Below are 18,808 nucleotides of genomic sequence, written 5' to 3'. Positions count from 1 at the left end.
AAACTGTGCATACCCTTTGACCCAGCAGCGCTACTACTGGGATTATATCCCAAAGAAATACTAAAGAGTGGAAAGAGACATATATGTGCCAAAATGTTTGTGGCAGCTCTTTTTGTTGTAGCTAGAAACTGGAAGATGAATGGATGTCCATCAGTTGGAGAATGGTTGGGTAAATTGTGGTATATGAAGGTTATGGAATATTATTGCTCTGTAAGAAATGACCAGCAGGAGGAATACAGAGAGGCCTGGAGAGACTTAAATCAACTGATGCTGAGTGAAATGAGCAGAACCAGAAGATCACTGTACACTTCAACAATGATACTGTATGAGGATGTATTCTGATGGAAGTGGAAATCTTCAACATAAAGAAGATCCAACTCACTTCCAGTTGATCAATGATGGACAGAGGTAGCTACACCCAGAGAAGAAACACTGGGAAGTGAATGTAAATTGTTAGCACTAATATCTGTCTGCCCAGGTTGCATGTACCTTCGGATTCTAATGTTTATTGTGCAACAAGAAAATGATATTCACACACATGTATTGTACCTAGACTATATTGTAACACATGTAAAATGTATGGGATTGCCTGTCATCGGGGGGAGGGAATAGAGGGAGGGGGGGTAATTTGGAAAAATGAATACAAGGGATAATATTATAAAAATATATATATATATATATAATAAAAAAAAATTAAAAAAAAAAAAAAAAGAACTAGGAGATCATTATACACTTCAACAATGATATTGTATGAGGATGTATTCTGATGGAAGTGGATATCTTCAATATAGAGAAGAGCTAATCCAATTCCAATTGATCAATGATGGACAGAATCAGCTACAGCCACAAAAGGAACACTGGGAAATGAGTGTAAACTGTGAGCATTTTTTTTTTGTTTGTTTGTTTTTCTTCCCAGATTATTTTTACCTTCCAAATACTATTCTTCCTTTGCAACAACAATAACAAAATTCGGTTCTGCACATATATATTGTACCTAGGATATACTATAAGATATTTAATACGTATGGGAATGCCTGCCATCTAGGGGAGGGGGTGGAGGGAAGGAGGGGAAAAACTTGGAACAGAAGGGAATACAAGGGATAATGTTGTAAAAAAAAAAAAAAAAAAAAAAAAAAAATTACTTATGCACATGTACTGTCAAAGAAAATGTTATAATTATAAAAATTAATAAAAAATTGCTCTCTTCCAATGGAACAAAAGATAGGCTTGTTCAATTATACTTTGATTGTTAATATCAAGTAAGATATGCAAAGAGCAGCTTTTTAATTGAACACATCATAAATCAGCACCATCTGTGGCTGAATGAAAAGAAAAACAACTCAAAAGCAATATACCTGGTCAAGGGAGACATATTTCACCAGTCCACTGACAACTGTTCTTGGTGCTTTTTCTCCAACATCTACTTCTTCAACATACAGAGAATCTGCATCAGGATGCTTTTTGGCAGTGATGATACAACCAACGCGAAGATCCAAGAGAGAGACATCTACTGGTTTGGAGTCAGGGGCCGTAGCTGCTGGATGCTTCTGCTTCTTTTCCTTCTTTTCTCCTGTCAATTGTGTAGGAATGGCATTCAGTCAGGAAGCAAAGCCATAATATAATTAATTTACATACTCAATGCAAATGTTGCCTTCTAAGACAAATACTGTGATCCTTCAATGCCAGCCTAATCCAAGTTCACCACAGAGCAGTCAACCCAAACTGCTAGAAGTCTTCTACACTGACATCAGGAAGAATACCAAGAGATAAGACACATAAACATTAATGAGCTGAATCCGTGCCTGCAGCATCTCTTTTAATTTGTTGGGTTTCATTTTTTAAAAAATTATGGTGCATTATTTTTATGTCTCTTATCATAGGTCTTGAGCTTAAAATGGCCTTAGAGGCCATCTAATCCAACCTCCAATAAACATTTATTCAATTCTTACTGAATAAATCACTATGCTAAAGCTGGGAATAGAAATAAGAAAAAGAATGACAGTCTCTGCTGTAAAGTATCTTATAATCTAATGAAGGAATCATATGAAAAAAGAAGCTGAAAAGGGGATGTAGAGCCCAGATATCCTTGGAACCAAAACCAAGCAAGGCAGATAAATGGAAAATGAAGCCTGAAAAGAATCTGTAAAGTTTTGAGCCTTCTATAAAGGCAATGTTTATTCTTTTACCTTCTAGTCAGAGGAGAGACTGCTGAATATCAAAGTAGAATTAATTTGCAAGATGAAATTTCAGATAAGCTTATCTTGGGGGTAGCAGAATATTCGTGGAGTTGAAAACACTCAGAGGAACTTATGGAAAATGAACATGTGGAATATGTGAAATGTATTGTTTCTATTAGAATATAAATACCATGAGAGCAGGAAATGTCTTTCTTTTCCATTTGTACCTCCAGAGCAAGACAGTGTTTTACACAAAGTAAGCATTTTATTATAAGCGTTTTTTATTCATCAGTAATCAATTAATGATAACTGCCTACCAAAGATAAGGCATTATGCTAGGTGTTAAGGATACAAACTTAAAAAATGAAACATTTTCTGCTCTCAAGAAGTTTAACCCTATTGTAAACATTTTCTGCTCTCAAGGAAGCTTAACCCTATTGTACTTAAGCAAAATGAATAGGAAACAGGAAATTAAAAAAAAACTGGAGACTTTGGAAAGACTCTGCACAAAGTAGCAACTAAGCTACCACAAAGAAGATAAGGATTCTGAGAGGCAGAGAAGCTAGTAGAATGCAGTCCCAGAATGGGAGGCTATTTCTATGAACACAGATGTAAATAGCAAGAGCTAATACAATACTGTTTGGTTAGGATGCAGAGTGCATGAAACAGATTAAACTGGAACATATTTAGAAAAGTAGGCTGTATTTAAATAGTAAAATGTTTTAAACACTAGGCTAAGAAGTTTGCATTTTATGGTCAAGATAATAAAGAATCTCTGTTTCTTAAATGGGATATATATAGGCATATCTACATGAATATACTGTTGTTTCAGAAATGTTAATCAATGTCAAAAACTCTCCAGTGATAAAGATTATAACTTAGGGCCTTAAAGAATCATCTGGAGAACTGGAAGACTAAGTGATTCACCTGTCCATGATTAAATAGCTAATATGTAAGAAAGGAAGAAATCAAGGCTGGAACTGTTTCCTTTTGTACTACTTAGTTCTGCTCCCTTTACAAAAGAGAAATTGCTGACTGAAATGAAAAAACAAACAACCTAAATAGCTTTCCCCCCCCATAATATAGAAGTAAAAAGACAAAATTAAAGTAATAAAGTAAATAATGGACCATTTTATATTAGGAATGGGGAGTCTGAAGGTGGATCTGGGCAGGAGATTGCTCCAAGCAAAATAAATCAGATCCTTGATTATAAAAAAAGAGTAGGAGGATGCAGAAAGTGACTCTTATTCTTTGATGGAAAATAAACATCAGAAACCACCTGATTTTTTTTTTAGGGCAAAAGAGAAAGAGACTCATACTCAATGTAACAGAATTTGAAGGAGGAAAAAAATAAAAAATTATAACACTAAATATTAATAGCATACATTCACTCATAAAATGAAAAAGGGAGCAGAATTCATTTTTAAAATTCCTTCACTTTTCCACAAACTTAAAATAAGAAATCATACAAAGTAAAAATGAGAACATGGAAAGGAAATTTGTTATTTCTCAGTAAAATACAAAAAAGAAATAATGATAATGATTTTGGGTAAGATAACAGTAAAAATAATACTGTCGAGAGAGTCAAAACTTTATTATAGTTAATAATACTATCTAAATTGAATGTGTTGACTAGATGGCACTTTTAATTCACCCATTTAAAGAACAAGTAATATACTACATGAAATTGCTGGAGAGAGTCAATATCAATAGGTAACAACTCTAAGTTAAAGTTTATTGCATCTTTAACATTTGTGAAAAATTAGTAACTACAGAAGTAGAAAGTAATGTCCTGATTATATATCACAATCCAGTTCTATTTAAATGTTTTAGGAAAATATACTTTAGAGGAGTTTGTTTGGGTATTTATATTATTTAAGTTTATGGGGAAGAAATAACTGAATAACTTTTCACCTGGTAGTAGATACAAGGGAAAGTCTTGGGGGTAAGAATTTTCTAGAAAGTGATAATTAGGTTACCAAAAGAGTAAAGTGAGATTCTCAAGACCAAACAAAGAATGCATAGACTAAGGAAATCACAGGTTCATAAGCCTTACTTGTTAATCTTCTACACCAGGGCTTCTTAAGCTTTTTCTACTTGTGACCCCTTTTTACCCAAGAAATGTTTATGCAGCCCTGAGTATACAGGCATATAAAATAGATACACAAATTAAACATTTGCTGATAATAAAACATAAAGATATTTAAAAACAATTTTTGATATACATGTAAGTTTACCATTTATTAAAGATAAAAGAAAATTTAAATGAGATGGATGTGCCAGAGTTAAATTTTACTTGAATATTTGATACCTTACCAAATTTTTCTTGATTCTTCTACATTCAGTTATGTGACTCATAGTTTAAGTTTTGTTCTACACTTGAGTTCCTTTCTTCCTCCTACAAATTTCAGCTAAGTTGACCTATAAGATTATCCTCAGAGAACCCATAAAATAATACAACTAGGTTCATCACAAATTTAGCTGATTTTTAATTTAAAATTTATTATTTTTTTATTAAGACCAAAATTGTTAAAAAGAAGATATAAAAATAAAGGCTCAGCTCAAGGATCACTTTTTGAGTCCTCTTTTTATCTTTCAGTTGTTAATGTTTCTTCCCAACCCAAACTACTTTGGATATAATTTGTATGGATGTATCTATATTCATTATTGTTTCCCATCATTAGGAATTGAGCTTCTTAAAGGCATGGTTATTAGTTTCACCACTGTATTCCCAGAACCCTGAACTCCAGAGGGCTTCAAAAGTGTAGGGTGAATTAAAACAAAATAATAGGAATCTTGGACATATTGACATAAATCAGACTGCCTGCCTTTTTCAAAGTGACATTGAAACCCACTTCTGCTTGGACAGTGCTGCTAAGAATTGACCTAAGAGGATAAAAACTTTTTTTGGATGTTGCTAGGGTAGGATTTTGGATAAGGACAGAAGCTGTCGCCTTAGAAATTCCTAAAGAAGATAAGGAACATGACAAAGAAAAGATGAATAGATAGATAGGAGGTATACTCTCATGTTCTACTTTCCTAGAATGATGTTCTATCACGAGGCCCACTGATAACCATTAAAACTCAAGGTAGCATTCTCATTGAAGAGAGTGACTGAAGTAAAAGCTGATATTTTTAAAAATCACTGTAAGTTACAGAAACTGGTTTCAGTTGACAAAGTAATGGTATATTGCTGTCATTGGCTATGCCTACAGATCATTTATTTTGTATTTTTTGAATAATAAGATATTTATTTGTAAATTTCCAATATTGGCACAAGATCCATGTATCAATACTCTTGTTTCCAACTTAAAGTAGCAGAGGGATTTTTACCATTACTTTGTGATATCAGAACTTTGGTGTTTTTCATCATAATTAAAACTGTATAAAAAGTAGAAACATATCCAATAATGTAACAACCTTGATGTAATAATATTGTTTAAAGTAATAATAATAATAATAATAATTTTTAAAAAAGGATCATGGTGCCAAGTATAAACATGTATCTAAAAAAAAATCAAGTTATTTCTATTTTTAAAATTAAACTACACTACAAACAATGCATGTGCCAACTGTTAGAGAAACTAAACAACTTTCAAATGTGAAGATACCTTTGTTTGACATATTTTCTTTCTTTTTCTTTTCTTCTTCTCCTTTGGTACCAGAAGGCAAGACTGGAGCAGATACTGATTGCATTAAATTTTCAGAAGGTATGGATATAGAATTAGCTTGAACTGATGGAAGTGATGGACCAGATGGAACTGGTATTTGTTTCACTAAAAGAAAATAGCGAAATATAAAATATTCAAACAAAATAAACAAGTAGTAGCAGTTAATGACAACTAGAATTTACCTAGCACCTATTATATGGTAAAGTCCTAGAGTAAATGCTTTACACATTATTTTATTTGCTCCTCACAACCAAAGACGTAGGTAATATTGTTATCATCCTCATTTTATGCTGGAGAAACTGAAGTAAAAAAGAGATTAAAGGACTTGCAGTCATAAAGAAAGTAGGGATTTAAGGTCACATTTAAACTCACAGAAAAATAATAATGTACATTTAAGTTATATTGATTTTTTTAAAGAGAAAGACAATCATATGCTGTTGAATTTCAAATTATTTTTTGTTCACTGTCCTGCACAGTACAAAACGACCCCCCCCACCAATCACAGTTGATATAGTAACATTTAATTTAGTTGTTAACTACACATTTATTTGTTTACAGTAACATTCAATAAAAATTGTGTAGGGATTACAATTTATATATGTTGAATTATGATTCCGAAAGGTAGTATAGTATAGTTAAAAGAATGCTGAGTTAGCAGACATGAATTCAAATACTAGATCCTATACAAGGTGTGTGTCCTTGAAAAGTCATTTGAGTTTTTCAAAGTTTAATTTACTCATCTCATTCTGAAATAGCTGAATAGATTTTCAAATTTTGTGTGTGTGTGTGTGTGTGTGTGTGTGTGTATACACACACACATATATATACACACACATTTACGAACTATTTATTATTGCGTGTATAGCTGTGGAAACATTTTTCCCTCCCAAAAAGCACTCTGTAGTTACACATGTAGTTACATATATCAATATTTTTGGGACACCTTTTTTGATTGAATACACATCCTCACCACCTACCTCAAGGAAAACTGCTCAAAATAAACGGCAAAGCCAATATAAAGCTTCTCTGACCAATAGTATTTTGAAATAATGACCAGTAGGAAAGCACTGGATAGACATTTGTGTGAGAAGACAAATAGCATTGTTTGGGGTATGTCAAAGGGCAATAGCAAAGTCTTCCTTTTCTGAGAGACAGTAAATGAGAAAGCAATTAAGCATAGTACATTATGATCAGTGATCAGTGAATCCATTGTGGAGGAGAAGGTTATCAATAAATAGAAGACTATCTTATCCTGGGCAGAACAACAGTGTTGAGAGAAAACAACGAAAAAGAAAAATGCTTGAAACTTGTTACATGAATTACTGAATTAATTTTGAAACAATGCTTGAATAAGCTTGAAACAATGGCCTTGAAAATACATTTAACTAGCCACTAGATGGCAGATTCAAAGTCTAGAATAAGCTATTTCACAAGAATCAACTAGAAGAAAATGAGATTTCAAATGTTCCTATTTCAACAAATACAATTCTAATAAAGCCATTTTATATTTTCAAACTTTTGTACACATGCTGATACAACAAAATTCTGCTCTAAAATAAATAAATAAATAAAAATTAGTAGCCTTTTTATTATTTCTGTATAACTTTATGTAGAGATCAAATGTGGATAAATGGGAAAAATTAAATAAAATATATTTCCCACATCTAAATGTTGTTCTAATGACTTATATGTAAGAAATTTATAAATTATTATTCTCTGGGACAAGAAACTTCTTTTATAAGATCCAAGTTTACTGATAATTAACCAGATGTTATCAATACCAAAGTTCTTAAATACTATGTAATTAGAGTTGATTCCTCCAGAATGTTAGAGCTGGTTCATGGGAAATATATAAAACCAAAGGTTACTTTAAGATTGTATTTCGTATTGCTTGAATAAATGAAACATCTCTTTTAATGTTTCTAGATTAAGAATCTTTGGCACATATTAAGGTTATTTAAAATTGCTGTTAAATAATCAATTCTCTTGATTTTGATGCTCTCTAAAAGCAGGCCTAAGCACTGTTAAAATAAATGTATACAAATATAAGAATATAAGAATTGTACATGTTTATCATATATTGGATTCCTTGCTGTCTAAGGAGAAAGGGATGAAGAAAAAAATTGGAACACAAGGTTTTACAAGGGTGAATGATGAAAACTATGTATATTTTTTGAAAACAAAAAGCTAAAAAAAAGTATGCAATCCAAAATATTCCCAGGAAATTGTTTAAGAGTCCAGAGCAACTCCAGTTAACCCTAACCCTAATTCCAGTTATATACTGAGGAATAATAAAAACTCCTACTATTTCCCTGCACTTTAAGGTTTCCAAAATGCTTTCCATCACAACAGCCTTGTAAAGTAGAAAGTGGAAAAATTATTATTTTAAATTTAAAAGACTAGGAATCTGAAACTTTGAGATTAAATAACCTTTCAGTGATCATAATTAGCAAATCTGAGTCAGGACACAAATCCAGGTTTATCAATTTAAAAAGTTCCTTGCTCATATCATTTAATCCTACATCATTTAATTTCACAATATAAGAAGGAATGGATAAGATGGTATCATAGGAGTATTACGTGTCTTAGCCATTCAACTTAGTAAGTATATTATCTTTATCAAGATATTTCTATATAGTAAATACAGTCAAATATTTGATATTATAAATTTAAACAGTTTATAATGTTTTCCATAATGCTGTGTTGGAAACCATTGACAACCACAGAGTTTATTTTACTTCCTGTTAATTTAGCCTAAGAGGATTTGAGGTATTCTCAGTTCATGGAAGAAAAAAATTCTGATGTTTATTATGAATAGTTTTAAATTATTTTTAAAACAAGCTGATCACAGATTAATTTTTAAGTTGCTGATAGTGATTATCTTGAAAGTTCAGATCTGAACTCCCTCCAAGCATTGCTAAAAGTTCTTTAAGCAACAGAGTAATTACTCTTCATAAATACATAGAAAAACCCAAATCACCAATACAATATGTAGAAAATGTCAAATATTATTAAAATGTTTTTGTATCCAAACAAATTTTGAAGAAAAAAAAAAAAAAAAGGAATATAAGAAAGATGTTTAAATAGGGATATTACAATTCTTTGGACCTGGCAAAACACCTCATTTTTCCCCAGTTCATTTTTACAAAAAAGTATAAAGTGTACATTTACTCTATAGATAAACCTATCTTTACAACTTACAATATAATGTACTCATTCTGCACAGTATAATAAAGAGCTTCCAAATTCACAGGCTTGCCTACATAGGAATTCAAAATTTTTTAAAGCATATCCTTTCCATATCTTTTATTTTAGTTATTTTAAATTCCTCAAATATATTAAACTTGAAAGATAGATATAATTTGGGAAATAAGATCAGGAGTCTAGTTCTGGCCCTAGAATGAATAACCTATATGACCCAAGACAAGACACTCTCAGCTCTCCATACCTCAGTTTCATCAGTTAAAAGCAGGGGTTGATTAAAGGATTAAGTTCTGCTCTCAAATATCAAACTCAAAACTGCACAGCATCCAACAAGTAGAAAAGGGGGGAAATCCACATACCTCAAGTTCTTTCTATGCTACAAATCTACAAAAGCATAAACTGTCATTTAGAACAGCAGCATTTTGAGGCTCTTAATGTTTCTTTAATGGCTACTTAATATAACATTCTTACAACTTTAAAACAATCATGGAAAAAGTACTTAATCCTATGAGGGAATGAAATAGTGTCAAATTTGCAGCTACTGTTCAATCTAGGGCACTTTTTCTAAAATTTTTTTTGAAACAGGGTATTCTTAAAGAAATGTTTCTTGTATCTACTACTACTATTTGTAATCTAAATTCATAGGGCAATTTAAATCAAGACTGACTTTTTTTTTTAAAAAATGGACAATAATTAAAATTAAGAATTCTTACATCTGGGCCCAAAAACTATCAGCGAGTAGGTCACAGACACTCAAAATGTAAACAATTAATTTGGTATTTGTTTTTAATTTGTCTTAAGGAAATGCCTAATATTATTCTAGTCATATCAGAAACAATTTCAGTTTATTTAGTAATAATAATGTCATAGATATTTCTACCATACTTTAATTGAAACTACAACTCTATTTGAAACAGTAAAAAGGAAAACAAAAGATGAAATGTGAGCAGAATGAAGCCAGACACAAATTTTCATTTATCTATTTTAATCACCTCCATTGCGAATTTCAGCCTGTATGAGCTCCTGTTTAAGTCCTTCAATTTCTTTCTTCAACTTAGCATTTTCAACACGAAGTTTCTTCTCTTCTCTGAGAGTTGCCTGTAAAACTAAAATTGATAAATTCAGTAAAGTACACTAGAATTTTTTAAAATTCCACGTTGTTAAACTATTTAAGAAATAATATGCTTGCAGGAAGTACAATAAAACCCGACTGATTAAATGAATGACTCATTTCTTTCTGTTAACATTGCTTTACAAAAAATTAAATGGCTGATAAAAAAATATACTATTTAATAGTTGAAAAGATATTTTATTTATAAGTCATTACCTGGCTTCTCTAAAGTGACTGAAACAGAAAACAAAATACTAGAAAGGTGTCTGAGGCACTGAGAAGGTAAAAACTGTCCCATAGATAATGGGGACTTCAACCTAAGTCTTCCTTACTCATGGCCAGATCTTTATCCACTGTAACACTGTAACACATTCCTTTTATAATGGTTTTTTTGGACTTGACCTGTGATTTCTTTGGTGTTCGGAACTATCTATGAGGACAATTTTCTTTCTTTCTTTGTTTTTTTTTTTTGTGTTTTTTTTTTAAATTAGTAAAGCTTTTTATTTTCAAAACATATACATAGATAATTGTAAACATTCACCCTTGAAAAACCTTGTGTTCCAAATTTCTTCCCTCTCTTCCTCCCACTCCTTCCTCTAGACAAAAGTAATCTAATATATGTGAAAGTTGTGCAATTCTTCTATACTTATTTCTACAACTGTCATGCTGCACAAGAAAAATCACATCAAAAAGGAAAAAAATGAGAAAAAAAATTCAAGCACACAACAACAAAAAGAGTGAAAATACTACATTGTGATCTACACTCAGTCCCCAATTCTTTTTCTGCTTACAGATGGCTCTCTCCATCACAAGACCATTGGAACTAGCCCCAATCACCTTGCCGTTGAAAAGAACCATGTCCATCAAAATTGATCATTGTATAATCATGCTATTGTCATGTATCGTGATCTCCTGGTTCTACTCACTTCACTTAGCAACAGTTCATGTTGTCTCTCCAGTCCTCTCTGAATTCATCCTGCTAATCATTTCTTATAGAACAATAATATTCTATAACATTCATACACCATAATTTATTAACCATTCTCCAAGTGATGGACATCCATTCAGGTTCCAATTTCTTGTCACTACAAAAAGGGCTGCTACATTTTTGCACATGTGGGTCCCTTTCCCTTCTTTATGATATCTTTGGAATACAGATCCAAAGGATCAAAGGGTATGCATAGTCTGATAGTCATTTGGGCATAATTCCAAATTGTTCTCTCTAGAATGGTAGAATCAGTCCACAACTCCACCAACAATGTATTAGGGGAGGACAGTTTTCTTAAAGCAAATAAATACCATTTAATAATTAGTCTAATATTTTTTATTTTAAACATCACCTTAAATTTCTATAAAACTATGCAGCCTTTTCCCATATATAAGGAAGAGTAGATATCTGCTCTTACTGAACACTATTCCAAATCTCAAAATCTACCTACATTCTTTTAACAAAATTATGCAACTTAAATTCTCAGTCCTTTAAGGCTCAGTATTTTTCATAGAACTAGAAATATTCACTAAGTACAGTTTTTACTGGTTTTGCAATCAATACATAAATCTTACCCACTATTTATCTTAAATACCAATATAAGACATAATAAAAATCTTAAGGGGAAGATGCCATTCTTACACAGTGAAAAAATTTTTGAGAAGTTACTTCATTACCCCTTGAATTTTACTACATAATTCTGACTTTACATAGCAATTTCTTAATTTCCTTACTTGCTTTCTCCTTTAGTAGAGCAACTTGCTGCTTAAGGTATTCAATAATTTGATCAGCCTCCGCACCCTTTTGTTCCAATCTATTCAGAATTGCTTTATTGGCTGCCATCTTTATCCAGGAACAGGAAAAAATCCTAAAGGAACAGAGAAGCAGATATAACTGAATATTTTAATTTGATAAGTATAATTTCCCAAACCATACGTGGAAAAACAACTAGTAAAGTATCACTACATATGTAAGTGAAATAAAGTGAGTAAGTGATCAAAAGAGTAGAAAAATTCTTTTCCTATGAAAAAGCAAAAGACAATAATGCTAAATTATAACTTTTGAAAGATTTTATGTAATAAAATTGTCTAACGCATAAAAACAGATTTCTCAATATTGTACACAATTGCCTGAATTCTTAACTCTGAATTTCACAGTCGTTGTCCAAGTCCATGTACGTAATTAAAATTCACCGAACTAAGTAAAAATATAGTAACTCAAACAACTTCCTCTGTATTTTAATTATACACTTAAAAATAAAGTTTCAGTTTATTATGTAGAAATGAATAGTTCTCAAATTGCCTCCAAAAGTTATTGTGTCATGTTTCTCAAATGAGATCCCTCAATTTCTTCCTTTTGGTAAAGTCACAATGATCCATATTAGGCTGTTTTTTTTAAAGTTTTAACTGCTACATTATCACCAACACCACTTTGCTTAGATAAAGGAAAAGCTCATTTAAAAGGAAGGGGAAGGAACATTTTTTGCTAGCACATTTTTCTTCTAACAATCAAGTTTTCTCAGCAAGTAAAATTTCTAAGATTTCCTAACAAAATATGAAAAAAATATTATAACTATTTTAATCTCTAATTTCTGACATAATTTGAAAGTTGATTAACAAAAATATCTTAAAATAAATCACTGGAATGACTTGATACTACATGCAGATGGCTCTCTCCACCACAAGACCACTGGAACTGGCCCCAATCACCTTGCTGTTAAAAAGAGCCATGTCCATCAAAATTGATCATTGTATAATCGTGCTGTATAAGCTATATTCTTATTTCTTTTCCTCAAAAAATAAAAACTGCCTAATTAATAACTACACTAAATAATTACTGTATTAATTAGACAGTAATATATATTCAAAATAATTCAATTTGCCTTCCACTAAGGTTTTCTTAAACCTAAAAAAGAAATTTAATGCTTATATGCAAAACATTTTATATATTTATACACACACACACACACACACAAAATTCAAAAAACTTCAAATCACTTCTAAATACAGAATAGGAAGATGTGCCAGAGTAACCTCAAAGTTGATAATTCCAATAGTTCTAAGAACCTTTGATATCTGAGGGGTTTTTTTTTTACATAATACAGAGAATTTTTATAAATATAGTGTTTTCTACTTTAGAAATATGCCAAGAAGCTACAATAGAAACCCTTCCAACTACTGTCAGTTCTAAAGAATAAGCTGAGTTCTTAAAAGTCAAAAAACAAGTCTCAGTAGGAACAGTAATTCAAAAAGATAAGTTAAGGAAATTTTGTATAATATGGCTTTAATCACAAGTACTTAGTAGATAAACCAGCACTTACAAACACAACTTAAATTTTCCAGTTTCTTTGGAAACTCAAAAAATTAGGGTAGACTCCAGTGAAGAAAAGTAAACTCCTATCCCTATTTCCTCCCAAAAAAACAAAGAAAAGAAAATGCTTTGCATAAAAAATATTAGGAAAAATGAAAATTGGCTTTGCATTTTGATGGGGGGGGAGGGAGGAAGCTTATACAAGCAGATTCATCCTTTATAAAGATTGCGTATTACTAACGTACCTAGAAAGACTAATTTCCAAAAATTATCATCACTGAAGGAAAAAAAAAAAAAAAAAAAAAAAAAAAAAAAAAAAAAAAAAAGCAAGAGCTCAATGTAAGAACTTTAAATATTTGGGTTCCTAGCTTAAATTCTGGGAAATTAACAATCACCTGGAAATAACTGCTGATAATAGGAATGTAAAGACAGAATATTATTGCTGAGCAGGTAGGTTGCATAGTAGACAGAGATCAGTCCTTAGAATTGAGAAGATCTGAATTTTAAAAACTGTCTCAAATATTTAAGAGCAGTGTGATCACTGGACAATTTTTTTTTTTTTTTTTTTTTGAGGCTGGGGTTAAGTGACTTGCCCAGGGTCACACAGCTAGGAAGTGTTAAGTGTCTGAGATTAAATTTGAACTCGGGTCCTCCTGAATTCGAGGCTGGTGCTCTATCCACTGCGCCACCTACCTGCCCCATCACTGGACAATTTAACTTCAATCTCAGTTTCTTTAACTGAATTGCACATAATAGTATAATACCAGAGAAACTGAGGCAAGGTACAGATTAAAGAGTTTTTAATATTTTATTTGAAAGGGAGAGACTTATTGGGACCAAATGGATTCATGGTTTGGTCCAAGGGCTGAATAAGACTATCTTCTCCAAGAATTCAGCATCCAATGTGAGTTCTCAATGACATATATATGCATGTGGCTCCAAGCTACCAGGGGGTAGACTGAGGCAGGGGCGGAGTCAGAGCACTGAGAGCAGGAACAGACTATCAATCCAGTTCTGACAGGATGGGGGAAGCACCAGACATTCTCATGACTTAGGAGGAGTTAGGAGCCAGGAAGTCTGAACTCCCCCTTATCTTTTTACACATTTACAATTTATAACCTTAGAGTAACTAGCTCTGCATTATATTATATATTATTATATATATTATAATCTAATGATCAGGAGGGGGTTGCAATCAGAGGGATTAAGTCAGAACAACTGGGAAACTGAGACAGGAAAATTAGGGAAAATGAGTCAGGGTGCTTATCTTAAAGAATTGTAGTAAGAGCCAAAGATTAATATTTGCAAATGTTACTTTTGATTTTATTAATATTTTTAAAAAGAATTTCAAGTTTGATATTTGGAGGTTTTTAATTTGTCCTTTTTCTAGCTTTTTTAGTTGCAAGCCCAATTCATTGATTTTTTTTTTTTTCCTTTCTCTATGCAAGTAAACATCTAGAGATATAAAATATAAAATTTCCCCTTATTACCGCTTTGGCTACTGCATCCCACAAATTTTGGTATGTTGTTTCATTATTGTCATTCTCTTGGATGAAATTATTGTGTCTAATATTTGATGTTTTACCTATTCATTCTTTAGGATGAGATTATTTAGTTTCAAATTATTTTTTGGTCTATTTTCTCCTGGCCTTATATTGCATGTCATTTTTATTGCATCATGACCTGAAAAAATGCATTTACTATTTCTGCCTTTTTGCATTTGATTTTGAGATTTTTATGTTCTAATACATGGTCAATTTTTGTATAAAGCTCCATGAACCTCTGAGAAAAAAGTTCCTTTTCTATCTCCATTTTTCTCCAAAGATCTAGCATACCTAACATTTTCTTTACCTCCTTAATTTCTTATTTTGTGGTTCGATTTATCTAGTTCTGGGAGAGCAAGGTTGAAATCCCCTACTAGTACAGTTTGCTATTTCTTCTTGCATCTCAAATTAAAGCAGCTGTCACTCCTTTGCACTGAACAGGTTTTTATTTTTTAGAGTCCTATTTTCTTTTTTCAATTCACTGATTCTGCTTTTCAGGGAATTGATTTCTTTATCCACTCTATCTTTTAATGAATAGGATGACTTATACAGATCCTCTTGCCAATCTTCCCTTTCCTTTCCCCATTTTTCTTCTAGTTCTCTTGTAAGAGCCTTTTTAATTTCTTCCATGAGAGCCTTATGTGGTGGGGACCAGATCATAACCCACTTTGGGGTTTCATCAAGAGACAATCTGTTTTTAGTCTTCTCAGGGTTTGAAGTCTGCTCTCTATCAGTATAGAAGCTATCGATAGTTAGAGCCCGCTTTAACCTTTTACTCATTTTGACAAAACAAACAAACAAACAAAAAAAAACAACACCTACATTCTGCTTTTTGGGCATTATCGTATTGCTAAGTTTCTCTACAGACAATAGAAAATAGCAGTGATGCAGCAGTGAGATAGCAATAGCTGCACTTGAATCAGCAGTTGTGCTCTGAAATCGTGCTGAGTCACTGTGGATGTTGTGTGGGTGTGGCCAGGTCCTGAGACACTCTAGTGTGTTGGGGTTATAAGCGTTACCCTTTGCTTTTATAGCTTCGCTGCTGATCTACTGGCTTGCTGCCAGAGCAAAGTAGCTCACACTGTGGTAAAGGTGTCCCCGTTTTCCGCTGGTTGAGACCACACTCCTCCCCCACTCTGGTTTGCTCAGCATGCATTCCATGTTCTCATTTGACAATTTTCCTGATGCTGTGCCTGATCTAACTGTCCCCGCAAGTGAGCAAAATCACACCTTTTCTGGTGAATTTTGAGGATATCTTCTGTTGGTAATGTGTTGTACTCCCAATCTTCGTGGGTTCTGACAGTCAAGCACTAATTCAGAGGCCATTGCATAAAAGAAGTAGCCTGAAGTTAAGGAAGAACTTAGATAGACCTGTGTGTCCTCTCCTCCATCTTGGTTCCGCCCTGCAATCTTAAAGTACTATATAAATGCTAATTATTTTATGTACAGAGTTTAAAAATATAAAAATAGTGATAGGGAGGAAAAACACAGAACTTGCTTTGTAGAAGAGACAATGTTTTTCTGATAGTTATATACTTTTATCATTGTCAGGTTATAAACCACTATCCTAAGATATTCTTGATGAAAATATAAAAAATTAAATAGGATTTCACATGAGACATTTTTAAATGCACAACTGAAAGGCACAGATAAGGTCCCTGTGCTTATTGCTTAGTATTTAAAAAAAAAATTTTTGGTTTAATAAAGCAAAATACAGCGTTAAAAGTTCTCCTAAAACAAGGGATGGGTGTGTTATGAGGGGTATTCTGGGAAGATGGGGGAATAGGTCAGGAAATTTCAAGCTTTCAATTTCCCCACAAACAGAACAAATTTGCTACCCTAGAGCAGTGGGTAAGTTGTACTAAATCATAGCTAGGACTGGTAACAAAGAAACTTAAACTTAGTGCTAACATGAACATTATTCCTGCTTCTCAGTGTGTTGTGGTAATTGAAAGGAGAAGCAAGCAAATTAGTCCTTGAATTTAGTACAAATACTATGCAAGACACTGGACAGACAGATAAATGGGGAAGGAAACAAAGTGAAGGACACAAAGATAATCATAGTCCTTAAAATTTTTTATGACCTGACTAGATTCTTCCCTCTCCAAAAAAGTGGGGGCAAAAGTAAATTATAAACAAAAATTGCCTATATTGATTTTTCTTTCATATCCCAAGATACTAATAACAATGATGGTCAACAATAATATGGGGGAGAAGGGGAAATAAGGGAAAAAATTGATACAGAACATCTGAAACATATCCTACGTATTTCTTAATTTAGGAACGTCATCAGTTCCCAGTTATGTAGATGATTTTCTAGTCTCACAATGTTAATTGTCTATTGGACATTTCAAATGAGATGGCTCATAAATATTTCAAACTTAACATATCCAAAATAGAACTTTTATTTGCCCAGAAAACTCAATATTCTTCCAAACTTCTGTCAATTGCACTACCATTCTTTCGCAATACACCTCAGAATTATCCAGATTCATTACCCTCTCTGATCTCCCAGATTTGATCATGCAGTGGTCAAATCATAACATTTCTATCTCTACACCCATCTCTCCTATATTTACTTTTCTTTATTCACAGTCATCATTTAGTTAAGGCTTCTAATAACTGCTTTTCTACTATACCAATAGCTTCCACTACATATTCCATGTAGCAGCTAGTGATCATTCTAAAGCATAAGTCTTATGTCACGTCCTCATTCAACAAATTCTAGTATCTCTCCTATTGCCCCTATGATTAAACATAACCTTCTGTTTTGTTCTTTAAGACTTTCACAATGAGGTCCGACCTACTTTTACAGTTTCATTATTTCCTTTCTCTCATTCTATAGTGCAATCAAACTAGCTTTTATGCTATTTCTGAAGCCTGGAATACATTACTTCCTCACCTTGGTGTCAGAATTCTTGTCTATATTTAAGACTCAGATCAAGCATCACTCTATTTGCTAATCTCTTCACTTAACTTATACTTATTCTATATAAATGTATATCAAAAGGATTATAGAACAAGAGAAAGGAAAAATATCAGAAGTGACTTAGTCCAAACTCCTCATTTTACAGATAAGGAAATGAGGACTAGTATTTATAACTTGCTCCAGAATATATAAACTAAATAGGACCAAGGACCAAGATTTGAACCCAAATCCTCCAGTTCCAGAAAGTTTTTTTCATTTTCTTAAAACTTATTTTTATTTTGAACTTATTAACAAAAAGCAAACAAAATGGGCATTTCCAAATATGCAGTAGAACAGGAAAAAAAGGACTCCAGCTTTCTATTAAACAGAGCTTCATCAATATCAACAAGAATTTATTAAGTAGTTACTAAATATCAGGCAATATGCTAAGCAATGGGGATACAAAGAAAAATTAAAAACAAACAAACAAACAAACAAAAAAATACCACCTGTCTTAAAGGAGTTGACATAATAATGGGAGGAGTAAGGGAGATAATCCGTGAACAACTATGTGCATGCAAAATTATATGTAGAATGCAAATGAAAGTTGCCTCAAAAGAAAGGGAAACAGGACAGGCCTCTTGTAGAAGGTAAGAAATGTGCTGAGCCTTAAATGAAGTCAAGAGACTGAGGCTAATAATTCCAATCATGGTGGACAGCCAAGGAAAAGCAATGAAAAATTATTTAAGTGCAATCTTTGGCTGTTCTGCCTACTGACAGATCTTTCTGACTTGTCTTGATTGCCTCCCTCAAACTCTTCTCCTTTTTCTTTTCTTTTCTACCCCACTCCAAGGTCCATACCATCTTACCCATTCCTTCATTATTAAAAAAATAT

General features: G+C 32.4%; 1 protein-coding gene across 8 annotated transcripts in view; it reads right to left on the bottom strand.

Annotated features, from left to right (window-relative positions):
• AIMP1 (aminoacyl tRNA synthetase complex interacting multifunctional protein 1) overlaps positions 1-18,808 on the bottom strand; it is a 45,503-nt gene that overhangs the window by 13,886 nt on the left and 12,809 nt on the right. For all 8 annotated transcript variants that reach the window (XM_074272842.1, XM_074272843.1, XM_074272846.1 and 5 more), the window contains exons 2-5: positions 11,886-12,019; positions 10,045-10,158; positions 5,789-5,953; positions 1,356-1,570 (exon numbers count right to left, since the gene is read on the bottom strand). In XM_074272842.1, the coding sequence (XP_074128943.1) occupies positions 1,356-1,570; positions 5,789-5,953; positions 10,045-10,158; positions 11,886-11,994 (603 nt within the window). In that variant the 5' untranslated portion in view covers positions 11,995-12,019. The remainder of the gene's footprint in view (positions 1-1,355; positions 1,571-5,788; positions 5,954-10,044; positions 10,159-11,885; positions 12,020-18,808) is intronic.

This window comes from Sminthopsis crassicaudata, chromosome 6, assembly GCF_048593235.1.
Source record: "Sminthopsis crassicaudata isolate SCR6 chromosome 6, ASM4859323v1, whole genome shotgun sequence".
NCBI classification, from domain to species: domain Eukaryota; kingdom Metazoa; phylum Chordata; class Mammalia; order Dasyuromorphia; family Dasyuridae; genus Sminthopsis; species Sminthopsis crassicaudata.
The sequence above is the reverse complement of the archived record's forward strand: the minus strand, read 5'-3'. Positions and strand labels throughout refer to the sequence as shown.